This window comes from Pempheris klunzingeri, chromosome 8 (assembly GCF_042242105.1).
Source record: "Pempheris klunzingeri isolate RE-2024b chromosome 8, fPemKlu1.hap1, whole genome shotgun sequence".
Classification (NCBI taxonomy): Eukaryota; Metazoa; Chordata; class Actinopteri; order Acropomatiformes; family Pempheridae; genus Pempheris; species Pempheris klunzingeri.
The window spans coordinates 6,564,388-6,586,424 of record NC_092019.1 but is presented as its reverse complement, the minus strand read 5'-3'; the positions used below and the strand labels follow the sequence as shown (position 1 = coordinate 6,586,424).

At 40.8% G+C, this 22,037-nt stretch overlaps 1 protein-coding gene across 1 annotated transcript in view; it reads left to right on the top strand.

Moving 5' to 3' along the window:
- Nucleotides 1–20,118, top strand: part of me1 (malic enzyme 1, NADP(+)-dependent, cytosolic) — a 73,871-nt gene extending 53,753 nt beyond the window's left edge. The window contains exons 5-14 of the mRNA XM_070835759.1: nt 275–436; nt 6,987–7,090; nt 14,774–14,883; nt 15,487–15,584; nt 16,487–16,600; nt 17,298–17,403; nt 17,607–17,749; nt 17,877–18,050; nt 18,975–19,073; nt 19,169–20,118. Of these exons, the coding sequence (XP_070691860.1) occupies nt 275–436; nt 6,987–7,090; nt 14,774–14,883; nt 15,487–15,584; nt 16,487–16,600; nt 17,298–17,403; nt 17,607–17,749; nt 17,877–18,050; nt 18,975–19,073; nt 19,169–19,336 (1,278 nt within the window). The 3' untranslated portion in view covers nt 19,337–20,118. The remainder of the gene's footprint in view (nt 1–274; nt 437–6,986; nt 7,091–14,773; nt 14,884–15,486; nt 15,585–16,486; nt 16,601–17,297; nt 17,404–17,606; nt 17,750–17,876; nt 18,051–18,974; nt 19,074–19,168) is intronic.
- Nucleotides 20,119–22,037: the final 1,919 nt, after the last annotated feature.

Here is a 22,037-nt window from a genome sequence, read left to right as displayed (position 1 = left end):
AGTGGAAGGCCAGGAGGGTGTAGGAGGAGCTGGCTTACACTGAGGAAAAAAACATGTTTCTGTTCAGCAGGGTGGACTTTGGTTTTGGTAAAGTAAGTTTGTGCTCATGAGACATGTAGGCAGAACTTATTTTCTCATCAAATTCTGTATTAACATTATACAAAATCAAATTTAGGAATAGTCTACATGTAGCAGCATCATAGACAGATTTAAACGCATGAGGTGGTTGATGTGAATGCTGCCATTTATGACTGACAGTTGTGTTAATTGACAGGCGGTGTGTGTGACGGATGGAGAGAGGATCCTGGGGCTGGGAGACCTGGGCTGCAATGGCATGGGCATCCCAGTGGGCAAGCTGGCCCTCTACACAGCCTGTGGAGGTGTGCCACCACAGCAGTGCCTGCCTGTCATGCTGGATGTGGGCACGGACAATGAGGTAAGAGCTGAGGTCTTAATATAAGTGATAGACGTTTACAGAACTGTAAGCAACTTGGTTTGTTATTTCTACATGATTCCCCTCAGAGTTAGAAAGTAAAATTTACTCATGAACTGTATTTCAGCATACATTTCATGCATCTATATGTACTTTACATTTTAAGAAACTATGTTTTTAAGGTACATAATCGCTTTGCAAAGAACATTTTATGTCACTCCAGTTTTTAAAGATTACAGATAATAGTTTTAGACATAACAAATGCTCACAATAATTTGGTACAGAATGAATAACCTTTGGACAGAGCCAGGCTAGCTATTTCCCCCCTGTTTATAAGAAGCTAAGCTAAGCAGCTCAGAGAAGTACTAACTTTTAATCATTTAGGAACAGATGCTGAGGAATAATAGTTTCCTTTACTTTTTTCTTACTCACCTTTCACACAGAGGAAATCAGGAATGAAACTCAAATCATTCCTGTGGGGATATTAGGCTCATTATAGCCCCAAGTAGTAATGATCAACTGTGTTTGGTCTTCTTGCTCACCTCTCGACCTCACTGCCCCAGACCCTTAAACTCAAAATATTGCTTCAACAATTGGACATGCCATGAATACATGATACTGTGTGCCAATAAGGAAATGCTGTGTATCCACCGTAGCCAGGTAGGCCTAGCCTTAGAAATCAGCCAAGAAAAAGAAAACAAATCTCATACTTTACAACCAGGAAACACCCTTTTCATAAGTGAGGTAAGCAGCTCCGTTGATGGATGCCAGCTGGGAAAGTACCTCTCCCCTCTGCCAGTCTGAGAGTAGCGGCCAACAGAGCTGCAGTTACTCACCTATGGTCCTTGTTCTCTATTGCAGGGTCTCTGAAAGATGAGTCAAACTCTGGGTAGGGTAGCACGTGGGTCTGTAGCCCTAAACAGACTAAGAATAGCCTGTGTGCTCTTCTATATATACACAGCTCCTGGTCTCAGCCAAGGGTGTGGCAGCCTCAGATGCCTGTGTGCCCAACACAGCTGAGCTCAGCCTGTCAGAAGCTGTCCTTCATTTTCTAAGTCAGTCTTCACATGACTCAGTCCCAGGACTTCAGTTTCAATCCAAGGAAATGTCTCAAGTGGATTAAAGTTGAGGGATGCTGCTGGGGATAGAAAATAGAATTAAGCAAGAAATAACTAGCAGAAAGAATATGGAAGAGTTGTTTGGCTGGACAGAGACCAAGGATATCCCTGATTTCATGCAGGTGATAGTGTCATTGATGGACTGAGGTCCCTCTGTGACAGCACTTACCCGATACACACTTCATCAGAGTTCTCCAGGTCACAGCAGAAATCCCTTGCATTACACAGAGTCTTCCCAGAAAGCCCATAAAAGATATTACATTACTGCATTAACGTTTTTGTGCTATTTGAACTGGATTTAGAGAAAAAATCTCTCATTCTGCCAAGTCCTCCTCCTCAATTGTCTATCTGTATGAAGCTCTACCTTTTGACCTCTCATCACTATCATTCCAAGTTTCCATACTAAGTCTACTACTGTGTTTGAATTATTCTGGTTTAAGGTGATAATACCATCTGCAGACAAGATTCTTGCATGGCAACATTTATGGGGATCACAACATGACTTTAACAAGCTGTCTGATGATCTTTGATCCATACATGCCTCAATCTGCCTTATACTTCCTGCCAATACAATGGATACAATAGCTGTGTGTATGTCTGAGATGTGGAGTAGGATGTAGAGCTCACAGTTGATCAGGTTGTTGCAGTACACAAATACGCAGACATTTTGTAGGAATACTTAAGCATACACTTAATTAGCTTTCTTTCCAAGAGCTAAATGAGAAGACTGATACTAATCTCAGGTCTGTGGCACTAGTGTAGCCTAGTGTAGCTTAAAGACTGGGAGCAAGACCAGCATGGTTCCAGTCCAACTATAGTTCCTAGTACCTCTAAAGCTCATTGATTGATGAAAGTAACGAAGATTATAGAAATGTGATGTGATGTGAAAAGTGATGTAATGAGCAATGTAATCAATTAACTTCAGTTTCAAAACTTCCATTAATTGCACTGGACATAAAACTTACTGCATATTGATCTTCTTAACTCTGAGAAAGACAATAAGCTTGTTTTTATTTTAGATAAAGACACTAACTAGAGGAATCATATACATACACTTGGAGAAGTAGTATTGCTGCTTATGCTTTAAGAAATAGATAAAAAGAGATTTTACTGTAGTCTGCATGGCCATGGCCTACTTTTCCATTTCTCTATTATTCTAAAGAGATGACAGGCTAAATGAGTTGTAATGGGATAAATGGTGTGTGTGTGTGTGTGTGACTGGCTTCATGGGAGGCAGACTAGCTTGCTGACTCTTGGTACCTCACCTCACTCTGCAGCCCTGCCTGTGAAGGCAGGGTGGGAGCAGATGGAGGTGGGAGGCTATGAGGTAGTGGTAGCTCTAGCTAATTATTAAAATGACTGTTATTATGGGATTATATTTGTCCTTGAGTGGATGTGAGGGTAGAGCGAGAGAGAGAGAGAGGCCAGTAGGCAGGCATCAAAACAGTCAAGCAGACAGACCCTCTGACAAAGACATATTTGTTTGTTTTGTTTTCTTAAAGAGTGGTAACAATCTTACAGTATATCCCAGTGTGAAGCTGGTTGTCAGGAGTTCTGACAAATATCTGTCCAACACTAACATGTACCGGTTTGCAAGATTCACTACTAAATGGTTGGTTTATGGGCGTCACTATTTTGGTTTCATGGTCGTCACCATCTTGTTTTTTTGGAGCCAGAAGTGACGTTCATTCCATTTACTAAATGAACACCACGCTGTGTTGAAGAAGACTTGGAAATAGAGACTGACACCATAAACTCATTAGGAAAAAGTTTACTTGGGTAATAAATCAAGGGGAACTGTACTAAAAGTGTTCCCAAAATGTCAAACTATTCCTTTAATCTTTTATCAGATCATGGGGAGGCTTAGTGCCAATAAAATGTCTGTCTGGCTGCTGTGTAGTTGTTATTTTTTCTGCAGAGGAATGTGGTAGCTGTGTAATCTCGTGTTAGACCGAGCAATAAACTCTCCCTACCTGGACAGCTCGTATCACTTTCTCTCATACAGAGACCATACAAGACCTACTGACTTGCAGTATCTGCTGGGAAAGAGGCTCAGAAACACACACACACACAGCATGAAGAAAAATAACCAAGCTCCTACTGCATCATCCTGTTATCTTCCTGGACTGTGCACTATCTGTCTGTGTATCCCTGGGCCTGATGTCACCTGGAATAACCTCAGCACACACATTCATGCTGAAATCAGTCAATGATGTCATCCAGGACAATATGCTGTTTGTGTGTCTGTACTGGGTGGGCTTTCTCGTATTCAATGGCGGGTGTCCTTTACCTGGTCCAGGATATTCTTGATCTCGGGCCTAATTCCACTGCTTCTTTAAATGTAATTCTTCATAAATGCTGCAGTCACATTTTAAACACTAACAGCTACATGTTTAACTACATAAAGTCTCTCATCAAAAGTCCAGTGCAACAAAGCAATCAAGTAATCAAGTATAACTTGATATTATTTCCCTGGTGTCCAACACTCATCAGTTTGGAAACAGGGAAAATGGAGCTTCTGTGTTTCTAGCGAGCATGAACTGTAAAGCCATACACAAGGACTAATCCCTCCTGAGAGAAAAGGGGCTGTACTACACAGAGGACAGTTTTGCCAGTCAACAGAGGATAATCTTGGACAGAAAGACAACTCATGTCAACAGTTCAGCGCAGTGTCATCGAGGTCATCCCACTTAAAACTCACTCCTGATTGTCTGAGTCACCTACAGTGCAGCCAGACAATAGAAGACACATGAGCTGCAAGTGAAAATCCACTGCAGAGGTGGACGACGGTAAAATAACATCTTTCTTCTTGCATGCTGTTGCATCATCTTGTGAAATTACCACCCAAAGTTCTCTCTGATATCAAACCACTTCTCTGTGGGATCACATGAAAATGTTTTGCTTGTTTTGGTTACAGTTGAACTTGGCCACCTCCAGCCCATTACTGCCCATTAAAAGCCTGCCAGGAAATGAGTTGTCAACTTCAAATAAATATTGCCTTAAATAAACCTTTTGAGCTGTTCTTGGACATGGCGTCTTTTGACCCTGCCATGGAAAGGTGGCCGCTGCCGTCTCCAAGCCACGCTCATCTTAGTGACACCCTCTAATTATCCATCTCCAGAAGTAAAGGTCGCCTGTCCCAACGAGGCATGACAACGCTTTTGGTACAGTTCACTACCCTCTGGGATCGACATTCCCTCCAAGTCTAAGTTTACAGGGTGTAGCATGTTTAGATCATAATCTTCTAAAATCTGCCTAGGTTGGAATCTACAGAGTGTTGTGTGTTGAGAGACAGCCATGGTATGTCAGGTAGGTGTAGCATGTCAAAGATCTGGTGAAATATGTGTAGATTCTCCAAAACAAAGTCTGTAAGCAATCTTTCACTGCTGGGTGGCATTTACTTCCACCTAATTCATCACAGTCTCACTCTGTCTTTCATTCTGTGTCTCTGTCTGTCTCAGGGTCACACACACACGCAGCTCCCCATCAGCTTCTGCTCTTAATTTTCTCACTTCCACGCTTTATCCCTCTCATTCTTCAAAATACTATGGTGCAGAGGTCAAAGCTTACTGCTGCTGCTCTTTCATGTCCTTCACACAAGTAGTTTGCCTTTGAAGGACTGGAAAAAAAAAAAAGAAAGAAAACAATGCCCCAGCCAGTTTCGTATTTTTGTTTATTCTTACTTAAGCAAATATTAACCTGCAAACACATTAAACTGAAATTATACATATTTTGAAATTATAGCTGCTTAACATCAGCATGTTAGCAGTGTCATTGTGAGCACTTTAGCATGCTGACATTAGCACAAACCACCCCAAACGTCTGAAGCAAATAATGACTGAAATACTGGAGAATTTGGATGCATATAACTTGAGTGAAGCTGGAAAATTTACAAAGAAAAATGCAATATTATAGAATGATTGTTCATTACCAGAGATACAGTAATTCGCTCATTCAGTGTAACAGTGACATCTCTGCTAAAACCATGTGAAAGTGACTCATATTACAATAAAAATGACAACATTTACAGCTGGGTTTAGGGTTTGCTGTAAGTGGAGGAGTATTTGCAGACTTTATGTTAACTGACATGACAGGAGGTCTTTCTCAGTGCTTCAGGATCACACACATGGTTTACATCTTAGCAAAGGTCTAAGGTCTACAGAGACTCAGGTGTGTGTAAGTGTGAGAATGTGCTCACACACTGCATACTGTATATCTCTCCTCTCTCTTTAATTTTCACATCCAGCAAATGTCAAGAGCAGACAGAAATCACTCACACAGACTCCTCAGTCATACATTCCCTGAGTTCTTCTGTTGCTCCTTGTACAGAGGGGTTCATACTCTGCATGAGCATGCACAAGAAGTACAAGCACATGCATACACCCATATATATTTGTATTTGTAGTTAAGGCATAGAAATGCACAGTTCTACTTTTCCCCATTAAAAAGTTCAAAGTTGCTGAAGCATGTGTGATACATGTGAGGACAGACGTGGATGAATCTAAAGGACAGAGTGACTGAACTCTAAATCAGATTACTGAGATTTCAAAATAAAGATGAGAAAAAATGTACCAAGCTAAGATTATTTAAGGAAAGACCCTATGAAATTGCATTATGGGAAGTGTATGATTCAGTGTGTTTAGAGCTTGATCCATGCCATGGAATAAAAATCAGGCTGTTTTTACTTCTGCTACACATATCTTAATTAGTTGAACAAAAGTCTCCCAACTTTATAGAGTGCGGTCTAATCTACAGTCATGTTGGTAACACTTCATTTTACATGTCTTTCATTTCCTCAGAATTCTTTTAGGCAATTTGGTATGAACTGTAAGGAAAATAAAATTGTCTTTAATGGACTATTTAAATAACTGTTCCAATTAGTAACTTAGTAAATATTCATGTTAGTAGGCTAAATATATGTAAGTGCTCGTACTTTGGTAAGTGAGTGTAGTGTTTGTAAGTTTCTTGCATCAATTTACAAACTTGGAAATCGAGATTTTAAAGAGGAACTCCTCCACATTTTAAACATCCAGGTCTGCTTAGCCCGCTCTTCATCTCTGCTAGAGGCTAGAAGCTTAAGGCTACATTAGCCACTATTAGCATAACACATTCCAATCACTAACCAAACTGTCAGCTGTCAAGTTGCATTGTGGGTAATGTAGGCATCAATTTTTAACAAGAAAGGAAAATACATGGAATAAAAACAAAACAACATCTCTGCTGCAACGATTCTGATTTTATTTCAACTGTCCACTGTGAACCCAACAATGTTTTAGGAGTGTGTTACTAACTGGCACAGTTTTCTAGTGCAGCTTTAAAGACAAAAATATTAAGTTGAGATGCAACATTAAAAACAAATTCTCCTGCGTCTGCATCTCCTTCAATCTTCCTCTTAGGTTCATATTCTCTCCTCTCACCTCCATGTGTTTCTGCAGGCGCTGCTGAAGGACCCTTTCTACATTGGGCTGAGACATAAGAGAGTGAGAGGCCAGGCCTATGATGACCTGCTGGATGAATTTATGAAGGCTGTGTCAGACAGGTATGATCATTTTGGCCCTCAGTTCATCTTTTGCCCATTCCCTTTATGCTGCCTGATATTGTCATTCTAATACAGACAGCACATGGAGCTGTTAAAAGAAATATGTTAAGCAGTTTAGCATGGTCAGTGCATGCAGTGTGACGTAGGATATGGAGGTCTGGAACTTCAGTCACCGATGATTTGGTTTTGCCCTCTTCGAAATAAGTTTTGGTTGCTAAGCAATGTCAATCAAAACTCTGCTTACTGGCTAAATGGCAATGTGCACTTATTGAAAAGTGATCAGAGAGCCTTGGTAACCATCACTGCTTTTGATTTCATTGATACTCGCACGATTCTTTTCAGGCGGTTTGCTGAGATCACAGCTAAACAGAAATTCACCAGACGGTTGATCTGTCAACAGCTGAACATTTGTGCATTTTTGACTCTTATCATCTAGTCTGAACTCATCCGCAATGATCGGACTAGTCTATCGGTCTAAAGTGTGACAGAAGAGCTTCTTTATTTTTTGTAAACAGGATATGTAGAAATGTATGAACTTGAGCTTCTTGGTTTCGGAACCAGAGGTGATGCTCGTGCCATGAAGACCCTCACGTCTGATTGGTTAGGTTTATGCACGACCTGCCTCTGATTGATTAGTCATAAGGTAGTCCCACCCTAAGGCATGCCCTGCTTCATCATCTATTTTACTCTAAATGGGACCATAATTTACTAAATGAGCTGTATTATAGAACTCTTTAAACTTGCGATCAAGACTCATTAGGTTACTCGTGTGGTTTTCATGCACAGATTTAGTCTCTTCCCTCTTCTGTTGATGAAGTGAGTTGAAATTAGTTGAGTCATATTTCCTCCCTTTGGGGCTTGTACCTCATGTGTTTACTGCAGTCCTGACCAGACTTTTGCATACCTTTGAATTACATACATGCCAACACGTCTATATCTTTGTATCATAGTGTGCTGTGGAGTCGTCACAGCCACACACACATGGTTAACACTCATCCTAACCCGGAGAGACCATAGTCCAGTAGAAGCCTGGGTCTGGGCCCCCTCCAGCTGGCAACAGGAAGCCATGACTCTAATAACTGGGTGGCTTCTCAACTACAGGGAACAGCGAAGCTTTTTCCCCAAAGGAGCCAGATTGGCGGAAAATGAGTAATTATGGGCTCAGAGATTGAATGAATGATTACAGCTCTGCAGTCTTTCAAGTAATATTCGTGTTTAGTTTTCTAGGAAACTAAACATGAGCTAAAATACTTCAGATTGACTCATCATCAATAAGCAGCAGAGGTCTGGGGGGGACATTTAATCCACCATTTAAAAATACTTCTTAGTTTAAGTTTAACCGAGTGTTTGATTTCAGGCCAGACTCCACTGCTCCCGCTGAATAATCAGCAGGTGTTGTCTGCTGCTTTTGTCTTCAGGCAGAAATGAATAATTCTTTAATCTCCTGCACACACCCACAACACTTTAAAGAGGATGAATGGAGGCTCAGGAAAGGTTTTAAAACTTTGAACTCTGTATTTTCTGTCCGGGAAACACTCACCATTTTGTCACATTACATCCCACTTAATCCTTAATGTGCTGTTCTTGGTATGTGCTGATTTCTTTTCAGGAATCCCACTGCATAAAGGTAATGAGATAAAACTGGAGGGATGTGTTTAAACAGAAAACTCATTAAAAGAGAAAAAATGCTTGCAGTCACACAGCAATAACACGTTCTAAATGCCCCTTTATCGGTATCTAATATGGTGTGATGCCATGGGAGCTTTCAGGAGTATTCAGTAGAGCCTGACCAATATCAATTTCTCTATTTGAGGGCTTAAAAAAATCTGATTATGATATATTGACTGATGTTATAAAAAACACAAAGTTAGTCTGTCACACAGCCCTGTTAAAACCACAACTTATAACACTTTAATTAGTGATTAGAGTTGATTAGCTTTAGAGGTCTGCTAGGTGGATTTTGTTCCCTTTGGAGCGAGCCAGGCAGTTTCCCCCTTTGTGCTAAGCTAAGCTTCATATTTACTTCTTTAGATCATATTTACTTCTTTAAATCATATTTACTTCATCTAATTCCTTGCAAGAAAGTAAATAAGCATATTTTCCAAAATATCAAACTTTTCCTCTAACACAAAAGTACTTTAACTGTTTGTGCACTGACATCAAATGAGGGTAGATACATTTCATTAAAAGTATATTTTTGGGTAGCCGTATACTGTATATTTACCGTTTGCCAAGTATTGGAAACAGTAACAGTATTTGACAGAACCGGCTTTAGGGTGTTCTCCATACACCTCTGAGTAGCATGCAAAGACTACAGGAATGACATCAACTATTTTAAACTCTTGGCACTGAGACTAGAAGCAGAAGGAGCAGAGACAGACCAGACGACAGACCAACGGATGGATAGATGAATGGACGGATGGATGGATGAAAGCTGCAACAGAGGAGAGGAGAAAGAATGCAGAATGCGTCTTTGTTTTTAATGACGGCTCGGGGATTTGAGAAATAATGTGTGCTGAGAGATGCTGGCTCTCAGGAGAGCGAGAGGGGGCTGGGGATTTATTAAGGCTTCAGCCACGAAGCTATGAAGCCCCGTAGGGACGGCGCTAACAGACAGCCTGTGTGTGTACACAAACACACATATGTGCACACAGGTTGGACAGCTGTGTTTGGACAGAGCACCCTTGTCTGTGACCTTCCTTGCAGAGGTCCTCCCTGGCTCTGTATGCAGTCCACCTAAAAGAATCACTGCTTTTTAGTCTCTTCCTCAGTATTGGAAGTATATATGACATCCACCTACTTCCTGTTAGCTGGAGATTCAAACTTCATCAAGTCTCAGATGAATCCTGATTGTGTTTCCTGTAGGAGCCGGGTCCCTCACTAACTCCCTCGTCCTACAGGCGTAACACTAATATCTGAGTGATTCGCCACATGGGAAGGCGTCTTATGTCTCACACTCTTTTTCATACTATTAACATTAATAGCTTTGTCACAAGCATTACTGCTCAGTATACTGCACTGGTTTGGCAGTAAGTATCAAGAAACTCAGAAAGTACCATTCCAGAAAACAATGAGTCTAGGTATTTGTCTTTCATTCTACTACCCATATTATTGTGGCAAGTCATAAATCACAGCAAAATAAAAGTTTGTAGCACAAAGGAGCTCTGTGTTTCCCAGATGGCTTCAACAGCTCCATGGCAGGAAAGGCTATTGTCTCCTCTGCAGGTGTCTTGTCTGGCTGTGTAGTTGTTTCAAGAAGTCTGCAACGTGAAACTCATTAAAATCAAAACACCATTCTTCATAATGTGATTTATATCGTGTGAGTGGATCGAGGTCATTGGCTTGCAGACAAAGTTTGCAGTATTATGAAGTATTACATTTAAATTTTCACAGTCAGCTATTTACGATAAGTGATGTGGTCTTTTCTGCCAAAGTTAGAACAGTTGTAGTTATTTTAGGGAGATTTCCGTCTGTGCTCTTTTCACTGGTTTGAAGGGGGCAGGGCTCCGGTGGAAAACAGTGATGTCACATACTGCTGGCAATATTTAAGTCTAAAGATATTGATAGTGGTGGGGTTGTTTACTTATTTTGTCAGGTAACCGTCAGTCCTGATGAAGCAAAGGAGCTCAGATCCTGAGTTTTTGGTTGATGCATGTTTAATTAATAATACTTATAGTAATACAGGGGTTTTTCAAGCTTGAACCTGCAGTCATTGATTTGTCAACCACTTGTTGTCAGTGGAAACAGGGTGTAAAAACAACACTGGCATATTAGCATCTTTTAAGTTTATATGTCAAACTTGTTTTGAAACAATTACCTATTTACATATTTAGCAAATAGGGACAACATTACCTATTTATGTCCAACCAATGGATGTCCAAAATCCAATATTTACTCTCCTTTTAGCTCTGCTTTGACCCCCACCAGCAAATATCTGGCTTTTTTCTGTAGCTGCTCCACTATGGCCATCAGCTAGTTGCTTACTTTGTCTGTTGGCTGCTTGGTGATGAGCACTTGTGCAGTGGGTTTTTAGAGATTTATCACTGTAAAAGACTGACTGCTGTGGCTAAAAACGACTGTGTTAGAGCATCAGTCATCAGTCATGTGATCTATTGTAACTATCGTCATTCATTTCTACCATTTCTGTCAGCTATCACACAAGGACACACAGGTCAAAGCTGACACAAGGCCACATTTGGCAACTTTTTGTAGGAGTCATTGTTAAGAGAAGAATTACAGGACATATTTCTGCACACACTTGGAAACCTGAGCAGCCATATCAGAATCATGAGTTTTCACTGTCACTGTTTTACATCCTTAAGCAGGTGTAGGCAGGACTTTTGTTGCCAGTTCTCATATCCAAGTGACAGATTTGAGTGTTTTCCCACCAGACCCTTTTGGTGTCAGTGCTCACTGAACAGACTCTGCTGTTGACAAAGCACTGGACAAAGAAATGGAAAGCGATCTCACTGCTTAATTTGAACAGCAGGGAAAGATCGTCTCTTTCTTTTTTCAACAGTCATGAGAGGTGGAATAAAGTCACTGTTTTCATGGATGTTTGTTTTAAGTTCCAACTCATGATGTGCTCATCACCAAATTAAATACTAATTTAGATATGTAAGAACAAAAGCATTTTAATAGTAACAAGTTAAAGTATTAATTACTTCAGTTTAGTTTGTTTCCAAATTAAAGTCGTATATAATAGCTTATGTAAGTACTTACTTATTAAACGTACATATTTTATTGTTTAGCTGTAAAGGTATCAGGGACCCAGTGTTTCCTTCCCCAGCAAAAATGACCATGTACACCATAATAATAGGTTATTCATATTAAAAATGTTTTACAATCTATTTACCCATTGTAACAAAATTATAATTGTATAGTACAGCACCTTTTTTTTCCACTTTCCTGTGTACCAGTAAGGATAATACCATACTCTGTAATTAATAAATAGGTACTTAGTAAAAAAACAGTCTTCATATGAAGTCTTCATAGTCTTCTAGTCTATATTCTTTTACCCAGCAAGTGTATTTTATTGATACTAAACAATGACTCTGTAATTTGCAGGCTGTATTTTTTACCCTCTGCCCATCCAAAACAGGGGATCCTACATCTGTTCATTGCAAATATGGTACTTTTTGTGCGAGGACAGTCTCTCTCCCAATCCCTCTGTCTTTCTCCTCTACTGCTCAGGGATGAATGGATTTCTCTCAGCACAGTCAGGAATATGGTCTGTGTTTTTCATCTTTTGGGTGTGCCCTGTCATGCTTAGGTTACTGCCCTTGATATTTCAGCTTAGATACAAAAGCAAATCCGGCTGTCTTTGTCCGGGGTATTTTTTTATTCGGCTGGCAAAGAGGCGCATTGTCAGATTTTGGCGTTCCATTCAGAGGGTCGTCAAGGAAAGACAACAGACTTTCAGGCAGAATGGGGACGACAAACACAAATGGCCTCCAAGAGAAGCTTTGTTCTAGGCAAAGCTTGCACACACACATTTTCAAAAACACCCCCCTATCTTTATAGACTAAAGTGCTTTCTTCACTGGGAAGATGTTCCTTTCTTTCTGCAGTACCACAACCACAGATCGTCACTCTATAGTTTACGGTCAGTGGATGCCCATAAATATGCATGTGTTCACAGCTCAGTCACTCAGATCTTTGTCAGCAGTCTTTCTGGGCTGTCATTTTAAAATAAAATGATGAATTCAATATCCAATATTGTTTCTCGCTCTCATTTAAAGCCTTAAATCCTAATCCTCTGTCTTTCCTGAGAATACTTGCAGGATGTGAGCACGGCTCTCAGCTTCAGCAAAGGACTACACTCCCAAATCCACCTCTTTGGACTCTCTGCATGAGCAGATTGGTTCTGTGTGAACTGGTGTGACCTCTCCAGTAAGGAGCTGCACCAAACCATACCAGAGGGCGCTGCACTGGCAATGGGGCAAGGCCACATCTATCCTCGCCTGTCGCCTGTCTCCGTCTCATACAGCCCCAACACAATGAAAAGTTTATAGTTCCATTCTTGGCCTCATTATTCATCCTTTTCACACAGCCGCTCAGTGCTTTAGTACTGCTCACTGCTTGATAGAAAACACATTTCTCTCCTCAACGCTACTGCCGTGTTGGCAGTAAGTCAGCCGGGCTGTCAGTCTTTGTATCAGGAGTCTGAGTCTTGCAGTGTGGCAGAGCGAAGGATAAACAGTGACCCAGCGATGGCACTCTCTCATCAGGACATTAAGTTTTATTACAGTTGAACTGGGGTCGCTCCTCATCCTGCATTTCTTTCTTGTCTTGCTTTCTCTCAGCTTTATGCTCGTCCTGCTGGAAGTTTAAGCAGTTTCGCAGCCACTGTAACAAGTGGGAAACAGCTTTAGTGAACTGTACAATAACAGTGCAAGCAAGGCACAAAGTGGTTTTATGAAAAGACTGAAAAAGTAACAGAGAAAGTTAAAATACATTGAAGAAAAGGACAAAAGACAACAAATAACCTTGACTGTGAAAAACAAATGACAAGGAAGGATTTCACTTCCCGCTGCTGTTCAGTTCTTTGACAGGGCTGCAGGTGGCGGAGGATGGGGGGGGGGGGCTGTTCGAAGCGTCTCGGCCTGTTTTCTTGACACGTCCCCAATTTCCTCCCTCATTCACTCACTGAAACATGATCTTTACTGTTTTTAATACAGGTTACAGACAGCCTCACCCGTTCCACCCAGATGACTAAGACAATCAGTGTTAAAATCTCCATTTATGTGCTGTACTTTCCCTGCATCTATCTGCCATTAGCTTTTCACACAGAGTGTTATCCTGCACACCTTCACCAGGTCCCTCTTTCCTTTTCCTGCCACTGAAAAGCTGTCTTTCATCTTGAGGATAAAGCAGCAGCAGTTGCTCTGCAAACATCCAGTAAATTCCTGAAGAAACGTTCCATGTGTTGAAAGCCATGGGGACTTGGGATTCCTCTCTGTCACTGCTAAATCTAATTTACAGACTCATAACATTGGCCTTAGGGCTTATTTTTGTTGTATGATGTTTTTGTGGGCGCTTGTTGGCACAGGCCTCTGTGCTGCTGTATTGACTGTATGTGATAGGTGGTCTGAGCAGCATCTTGTAAAACAGAGCACTGCTGGTTTACTGGGAGACTGGGTGGGCTCTGTGTTCTTTTCCTTCAGATTTGGTGTTTTTGTAATTGTCCTCCTTTGTGAAGGTTTGACCTCTGTCGCTGATGCTCATTGTGAGGCGCTCTCGTAAAGCTGAGCAAAACAGGTGTCAGCTTGTCAAATGTCTATTAAACAAAACCGTGCACAAAGTTGCTTGCTTCAATTTCCACTTTACACATTATGTCTAAGAAAAGAGACTGTTACTCTCTATCTATTCAATGATCACGTATAGCTGTGCATACTCAGAGAAACTGAAGTCAACGTTTTTATAACTTTGGCCACTAACAATCCAGCATCTTAATTTCTTGCCCTGTGCTGTGTAATGCAGTGGGAGAGCGCCCCCCTCAGGACTGAAATAAAGTTGATAGATTACTCTCTTGATGTGTTTTTGTGTGTGTGTGTGCAAAGGTTAATCAAATGACCCTTTATGATAACTAACATTTGCTTTGTCATCTCCTTTATTTCTTTTTTTTCTGTCTTCAAGTTCTCTGTTGGTCCAGCGTGATTAAATGCAGCTGCTCTGTGTGCAGGTACGGGATGGACTGTCTGATTCAGTTTGAGGACTTTGCAAATGTCAATGCTTTCCGCCTGCTGAGCAAATATCGCAACAAATACTGCACATTCAACGATGACATCCAAGGTATGTCAGCGACACACACACACACACACAAATCTTCTCTGTCCATCTAAAAACCATTAATTCATTTATTCATTCATTTGTCTTTCAGAAGACTAAGTGATCAGTGAAATTCAGAAAAATTTATTTATGCATTTGTTCTTTTGTTAGACCATATTTTCACTGAACCATCAAAAAACGGAAGTGATAAATGAAAGTATATGAAATAAATAAAATGAATAAACAGTCTTGCCATATTCTTATAAGGTTAATATAAATCTATTTAAATACAGGAAATACCATTTACATAGATTTAGTTTCATGTTTTTGTTTTACTCAGTCATTTTGGTTGGATTGGCCCTGACTTGATTTTCATGCTCATCATCTGCAAGAAAACATCTGATTCCTTCATTTCTGTCTGGCAGGTCTTTCATCCCTCATTTCATCCTCACCTCCTCCTCCTCACTCTCCACTATTAGTATCACAATAGAGCAAGTTTTCCTATTATCCTCAAGGTGTCTTGGATGTGCAGCAGTAACATAAATCATAAATCCTATCCTATGCTAAATCCTGTGAAGAATATCACCAAGAGTAGATTAAACCTAATGAAACTGTAATTCTCCTTAGGTACTGCTGCGGTGGCAGTAGCTGGACTCCTGGCCGCTCTCCGCATCACCAAGAGCAAAATGTGCGACCACACCATCGTGTTCCAAGGTGCAGGGGAGGTAGGTGCAGCTCTCTGAAAGTGAGGCTAACTATGTACGTTTGGCTAAACGGCGGCTACTGTGGCCACAAGAGGTAATTAGAAGAGAATGACGTCTGCCGCACTCATGAAAGGCGGCAAGCTATGATTGGTCAGGGACCAATGTGTGGTCTGTCATCTCAGTCGAGTCACAGCAAGAATGTATGATTCTATTAATGGATAATCTGACATTATGACCATCTTAACAGCCAAAGATATTGAGTAGTCTGCACCCAGCATTAAAGTCCTGGTGGTGTCGGTGGTATTTAAGATGCTTTAAGATGATTCCATTCCATTGAGAGCTGACTTTCAATTAAAAAAACCTCTTTATTACGGAAGTTGAAATTGGACCACAAGCAGGTCTGAACACAGTGAAGTGCAGTGTGTTTCATTTTTGAGACAAACCATTGAGAGGTTTAACTGTGGCGCACTAAAATGTAGCCTAACTTGTAGCAAAAGTCATGAAGTCAGCAAACTGTCTCAGTAATTTCACTTAAACAGCAACATCTAACTAAAGTTTACTAATTATAGCTCACTAAGATTAAGCCTCTCAACATCCCAGACCACGAATGTAAAACGTCAGAGTGTAAGGGTGTGTTTTCTTGCTTGTAAAGTCCTTTTTTATTTGTTTTTTTCTTCTTCTGTCAAAGTTACATGTTCTCACTTTAAACAAGGGACTCAGACATTTTGCCCTGATTTGTATGCAGAGGAAGGATTTCCATTTTAAAAAAACAATTGCTTTTAACATCACCAATCAGAACACAATCAATCAATCTCTCAATCAGTGAGCTGTGTGGATTTTCAAATGAAAAGACTGTGTTGTGATTTCAGCTCAGATAGACTTTGAGATTTGAGATTGACCCGTTCTTTTTGTCTTGCTCCCAGGCAGCGATGGGGATTGCTGAGCTGATCAGCATGGCCATGGAGAAGGAGGGGCTCTCCAAGGAAGAGTCACTGAAAAAGATCTGGATGGTTGATTCCAAGGGTCTTATTGTCAAGGTGACTTAATAAAATACCACAAACAAACACACGCAGGCATAAATACCCTAATCCTACAAAATCTGACCACTACAACTGAAGCTTCAAACACAAATGGCAGGAAGTTGATAAGATAAGTCAAAAATCCTCAATAAAACAAATGCTACAATGCACAAAACATCAGTTTTGAGTTCTCACAGGTTAAGAGTCTCTAAGGGTGGATTTAAGCTGTTTGACATCAGTCATCTCCACAATCAAGTAAAAAAACATCTCCAATGGTTCATTAATTTATATGACAGCAGTCTTTCCTTGGAATTACAGCAAAAGGCTCTCCAGGAGATGAACATTAACATCTGTCATACATCTGTTTTGTCGACAATATTCATATTATTCATCCCTCATTCCTCCTCCTTCTCATTCCTCCTCCTCCTCCTCCTCCTCCTCCTCCTCCTCCTCCTCCTCCTCCTCACTGTCCTCAATTCTTCTAAAGAATTGCAAAAATTGCTTCTAAAGAAATTGAACAGCAATCTTCCCTCTCCTCTTCATATTGATCTCTTTTCTGTTTCTTTTTTCTTGTTTTCCCAATTGGTGATCCTCCAGTCCAGAGGAATACTTAAAAGGCATCCTTGTTAACGGTGGCTCCAAGTATTAAACTGTTTCCACAGATGGTTTTGGTCTTTAATGACCTCCTCCTCACTCATCCTCTTCACATCCCTAGGGCCGGGACCACTTGACTCATGAGAAGGAGAGGTTTGCTCATGAGCACGCACAGATGAAGAAACTGGAGGATGTGGTTCAGGAACTGAAACCCACGGCCATCATTGGTAAAACAACAAGCATTTCATATTTCCATAAAACATTCTTTGTGTTAGACAGATGACACTGCTGGATTTGATGCAAAGGATGGTTGGCAGACAGGACTGATACATTTGCAAACTTTAATGAGACTTTAAGGTCACATGAGTTCTTAAGAGTTGAAAGAAGTCTGAAATGGACTATAATGCACAGGGATGGCTTTCTGTCTCAGGTGTGGCGGCTGTTGCCGGAGCCTTTTCCGAGCAGATCATCAGGGACATGGCTTCCTTCAATAAACACCCAATCGTCTTTGCCCTCAGCAACCCGACCAGCAAAGCCGAGTGCACCGCTGAGCAGTGCTACAGACTCACAGAGGTGGTGTCACTTCATAGCAGCTGTACTCCCATTGTGTGGCTGTGAATGATTTTATTGCTCATCTGTAATGAGAAATGGGAACAGAAAGGTATACATGTATATGTTACTGTAACACATTGTGCTGCAGGGGCGAGGGATCTTTGCCAGTGGCAGCCCATTTGACCCGGTCACCCTGTCTGACGGGAGGAAGTTCTTCCCTGGGCAGGGAAACAATGCCTACATCTTCCCCGGTGTGGGCCTGGGTGTCATCGCCTGTGCTGTCCGACACATTACTGAGGAGATCTTCCTCACTGCAGCAGAGGTAACACACTGACATGTAAAATTAAAAATATTATTATTTATTAAATGAAGGCATGGTCAGTTATGTTATCAATGAGTCGTGTTGTCACTGAACCTCTACTGGCTCTCCTGAAGTCTCCTGAAGTCTCCTGAAGTAAGGTCACATCTTGAAAATCTAATGAAGTGCATAAGTGATATTAGCAAAAAGTACTTTAATGTTGTAGTTGGTTGAGGTAAACCTGATATTAGCCACTTGGGTTGTTTAGCTTGTAACTATGCTTCATATTTTAAAGGCTCATCTTATGTATTGCATATAAAATATGAATTTGTAACTATAGCACCTATGAGTTAGAAGTCCCTCTGAAATTTAGTGGAATAGTTGCTTAAAATAAATGGCAGAAAAATAGAAATATATAAGTACAGTAGTTGAGTAAATGTACTTATTACGTTCTACCACTAATTACTTGTTGCTGTATAAATTTGTATAAAAGTACCGAAAAGCAACGAATTTACCCAAAATCTGGCACATGAAAGCATTCGTCACATTACTCAGACAGCCTGATCAAAGGCTACCCTGTTCTTAAGATCATCAGGAAGAAAGTGTACAATTCTAGAAATAATGATGATAAAACTAATACTTCCTGTGTAATTGAGCAGAGGTATTTACTTGGCTTTGTGAAGGACACAGAGAGAACTTGATAAAATGTAATAGAAAACTAATTCCTCTGTGAGGCTGATACCTGAGATCACATTTAAAACTTGTTCCACTGTAAGACTTTTCCCCCGTGTCATGTTTTAACATCCATATTTCCTTCTTCCTTTTTCACAGTCAAAACGTGATTAGAAACCGATCGCTGTCTCTTTCCGTATATGTCCCAACCTTAGAATAATATTACTCGTGTCATTTCATTTTCTTCTCGACCGTAACATGTTTGCTGTTTAACAGGCTCTTGCTCACCTGGTGACAGAGAAGGACCTGGCGGAGGGAAGGCTGTATCCTCCTCTCACTTCTATCAGGGAGGTTTCTCTCAAACTGGCTGTCAAGGTGAGAGCTGAGGAAAGACACAATAAAGAGCAGCTGTACCTCACCAGTCCTCAGTTGTATAGACACTTTAACTTCCACAAACCTGTGCATTACAGATCGTGGAGTACGCCTATGAGCACAACATGGCGACCCTTCACCCGGAGCCATCCGACAAAGACGCATATGTGCGCTCCCTCACCTATAGCACCAACTATGATGAGTTAGTTCTGGACTCGTACCGCTGGCCAGAGGAGACTATGACTGTGCAGTCATGCAAACTTTAATGCACTGGACAGAGAGTCCAGCAGGGGCATGGTCACTACTGACAAGATGCTGTTGGGATATGAAAGAGGCTGTGTGTAGTATTTTCTCACTAATATATTTTGGCGAAATTTAAAAAATTTACCAACAAAATGTGAAACAGAAGGTTGCAGAACTTATGATATATTGCACTGATAGTTATATTATACATATTATATATAGTCATAATACATTTTACGATGATATATTTGGGGAAAGTCCTACACAGGTTACTTTTAGTTGTACTGTAATAACTTTAAAAAAAAAAAAAATGATGACTGTTTCAGCTATAATCCAAAAACTCTTTGTTTTCCAAATCTGATTAGTACATTTATACTGAAAAAAACAACAAAGATGCAACGTGGGTTTGACTTGGATATAAAAGGGACTTGTGATGAGGATATAAGAATGAAAGCAGCCTCCTTTTTCACACAGACCCTGTACTCCCAGTGATACCACTTGCCTTGATAAACCTCTGACTTCATCTCTTGTTTGCTTTACTGTGAGTGATTGACTTGAAAATGCTCTGCAAGGTGTTTCTAATGGTGCTCTTGCTCCCTCCACAGGCCAACTTGTGTTATTGTACTACAGTCAGCAGCTTATCTTACGGCTTCATTTCCAGCTCACTGTGCAAATTTGTGTTTGTTATTATGTTTTTTAAAGTTGATTTTATGATCAGATTTTAACAGTAACTATGTTATCAATATAATCATTAAGTTGATTTACATCATGTGGTGTGTATACATGCAAGCCACAATAAAAGCAGCAGGTGAATCAAACTGGTTTATGGCCCTGCAGTGTGTTTTGTGTCTGTCCGGTGATGCCTGATTTAAATTGAGGATGATTTTACATTAACTAATCAGTCGCTGGCCAGACAGTCAGTCAGTACCAGAGGCCTTGGCTGGCCTGCTTGCCCATCCCAGTCTGAAATCAATAGAGAAGCAACCGGACCAGTCAGCGTTCAGTGTTGAGCGTCTCGCCCCAGGCACGCTTTCGAGAGACAAACATTTGTTTCCCTCACTTTCCTTGCTTCGCCCTCTCTCTAAATTCAGCTGTGGGCGACCACCACTCTGACATGGTGATCAATATGTCTCAATGTCAACACCATCCAGCTGCCAGCTGTCTACAGCATAAATGGTTTATCGGTATTCCAGCACATACATGGCTTTCCCTCAGCTGTCTATGCATACATCAGGATAAATAGTTAACATATTATTTCATATATAATTTATCACAACATATAGATTTTCCTTACATTTAGTAACATTTTGCACTGTTTGAACCTTCAGCTAACTATTTCAATGATTTATCCCTTTTTAGATATTTAGACTTCTCTGCTAGCTTTCTAACTAGTTTTCACATAACTTCCCAACTCTCAATTCAAGTATGTGACCTTTAGGTGTTATAACTGACTCAAACTGTGGATATATATCTTTTTTTTTTAAATCTAAATTTGTTTTTCATCAAATTAGTTGAGTTGCTGAACAATCTTTCAATGTAATGAACCCCCGGGGGAAACAGCTCGCTGCTGTTTGGGAGTCCTGCAGCATGTAGCTCCTCTTTTGCTAAAGCTGACTTCAGTCTTTGAGGCCTCAGCCCGCAGCCCTCTGTGGCACCTTGCTGGTCACAGACAGGCCTGGTGACTGGCAGCTGTAACCGGACGACATTATGACCTTGTTTACGGTCTCACATTAAATGGCACCTTGCTGAGACCTTGTGATCAGTGCCAATCAGTAAAGCCCCTGAGGGAATGTCGCCTGTGTGAGTCTGTCTACCCATCCTCCCTTTCGCCTGTCTGGCATTAAGCCCCAAAACCCTCTGCAGTCTGCCCAGCCACCACCACGCTCTCAGCTCGCCCTGCTTCCATTTGTGTGTAACCGCGGCATCAACTCCTCCCAGGACCCATAATTTACCTCTTTATTTAATGTACTATCACAACTTCTGATTTATTTATGTGATCTGACAATATTGCAGATATACTAATTTATGTCCTCTGACCATTCACTTCACACACACTTGTGGTTCAAAGGCTGTGAGGAAGAGCAGCGTCCTCTACAGACCAGCAGAGGGCGCTCTGATATATTGTTTGAGCACAGACCAGTAAACTGCATTAAAAGGCTTTATGGTGCAACATTCTGGACAATAATGATTTAAATGCACACATCGGGCTATTATCATCTCTCTTCGCCATCACAGCCTCTTCTATGGTTACCGTTTCCTGTCAGTCTACTGAATTCATATAATGACACAAAGTGACTACTATGAATGCAGCAATAGCCCCACACTCCAAATCACTGCATTTACTCTCAGCTAATTTCACCAACAGCATCTTCATATAACTATAGTAGTTCAGACTTCTGTATTGTTCCTGCCCTTTATATGACCAGGCTAGTGAATGGGCATTATAGCCTTGCATTATAGCTGAGATGATGATGGAACAAAACCTATGTGGATATTATAATAAAGCAATAAGCCCGCTGGGGCTGTGGTTTATAGTGACCTGAGAGCAGCTAAAGGGGGATGTCAGGCACGGCGTCATTTTATAATTGTACATAATTGTCCAAATTGAATATGTTACATTATGATAACACATTACCTACTGCTGGTCTGTTCACGACTAAAAAGAGCCATTTCGGGTTAATACATGCAGTTGTAGGAGTACTAGGGTAACATTTGGTAATGCAG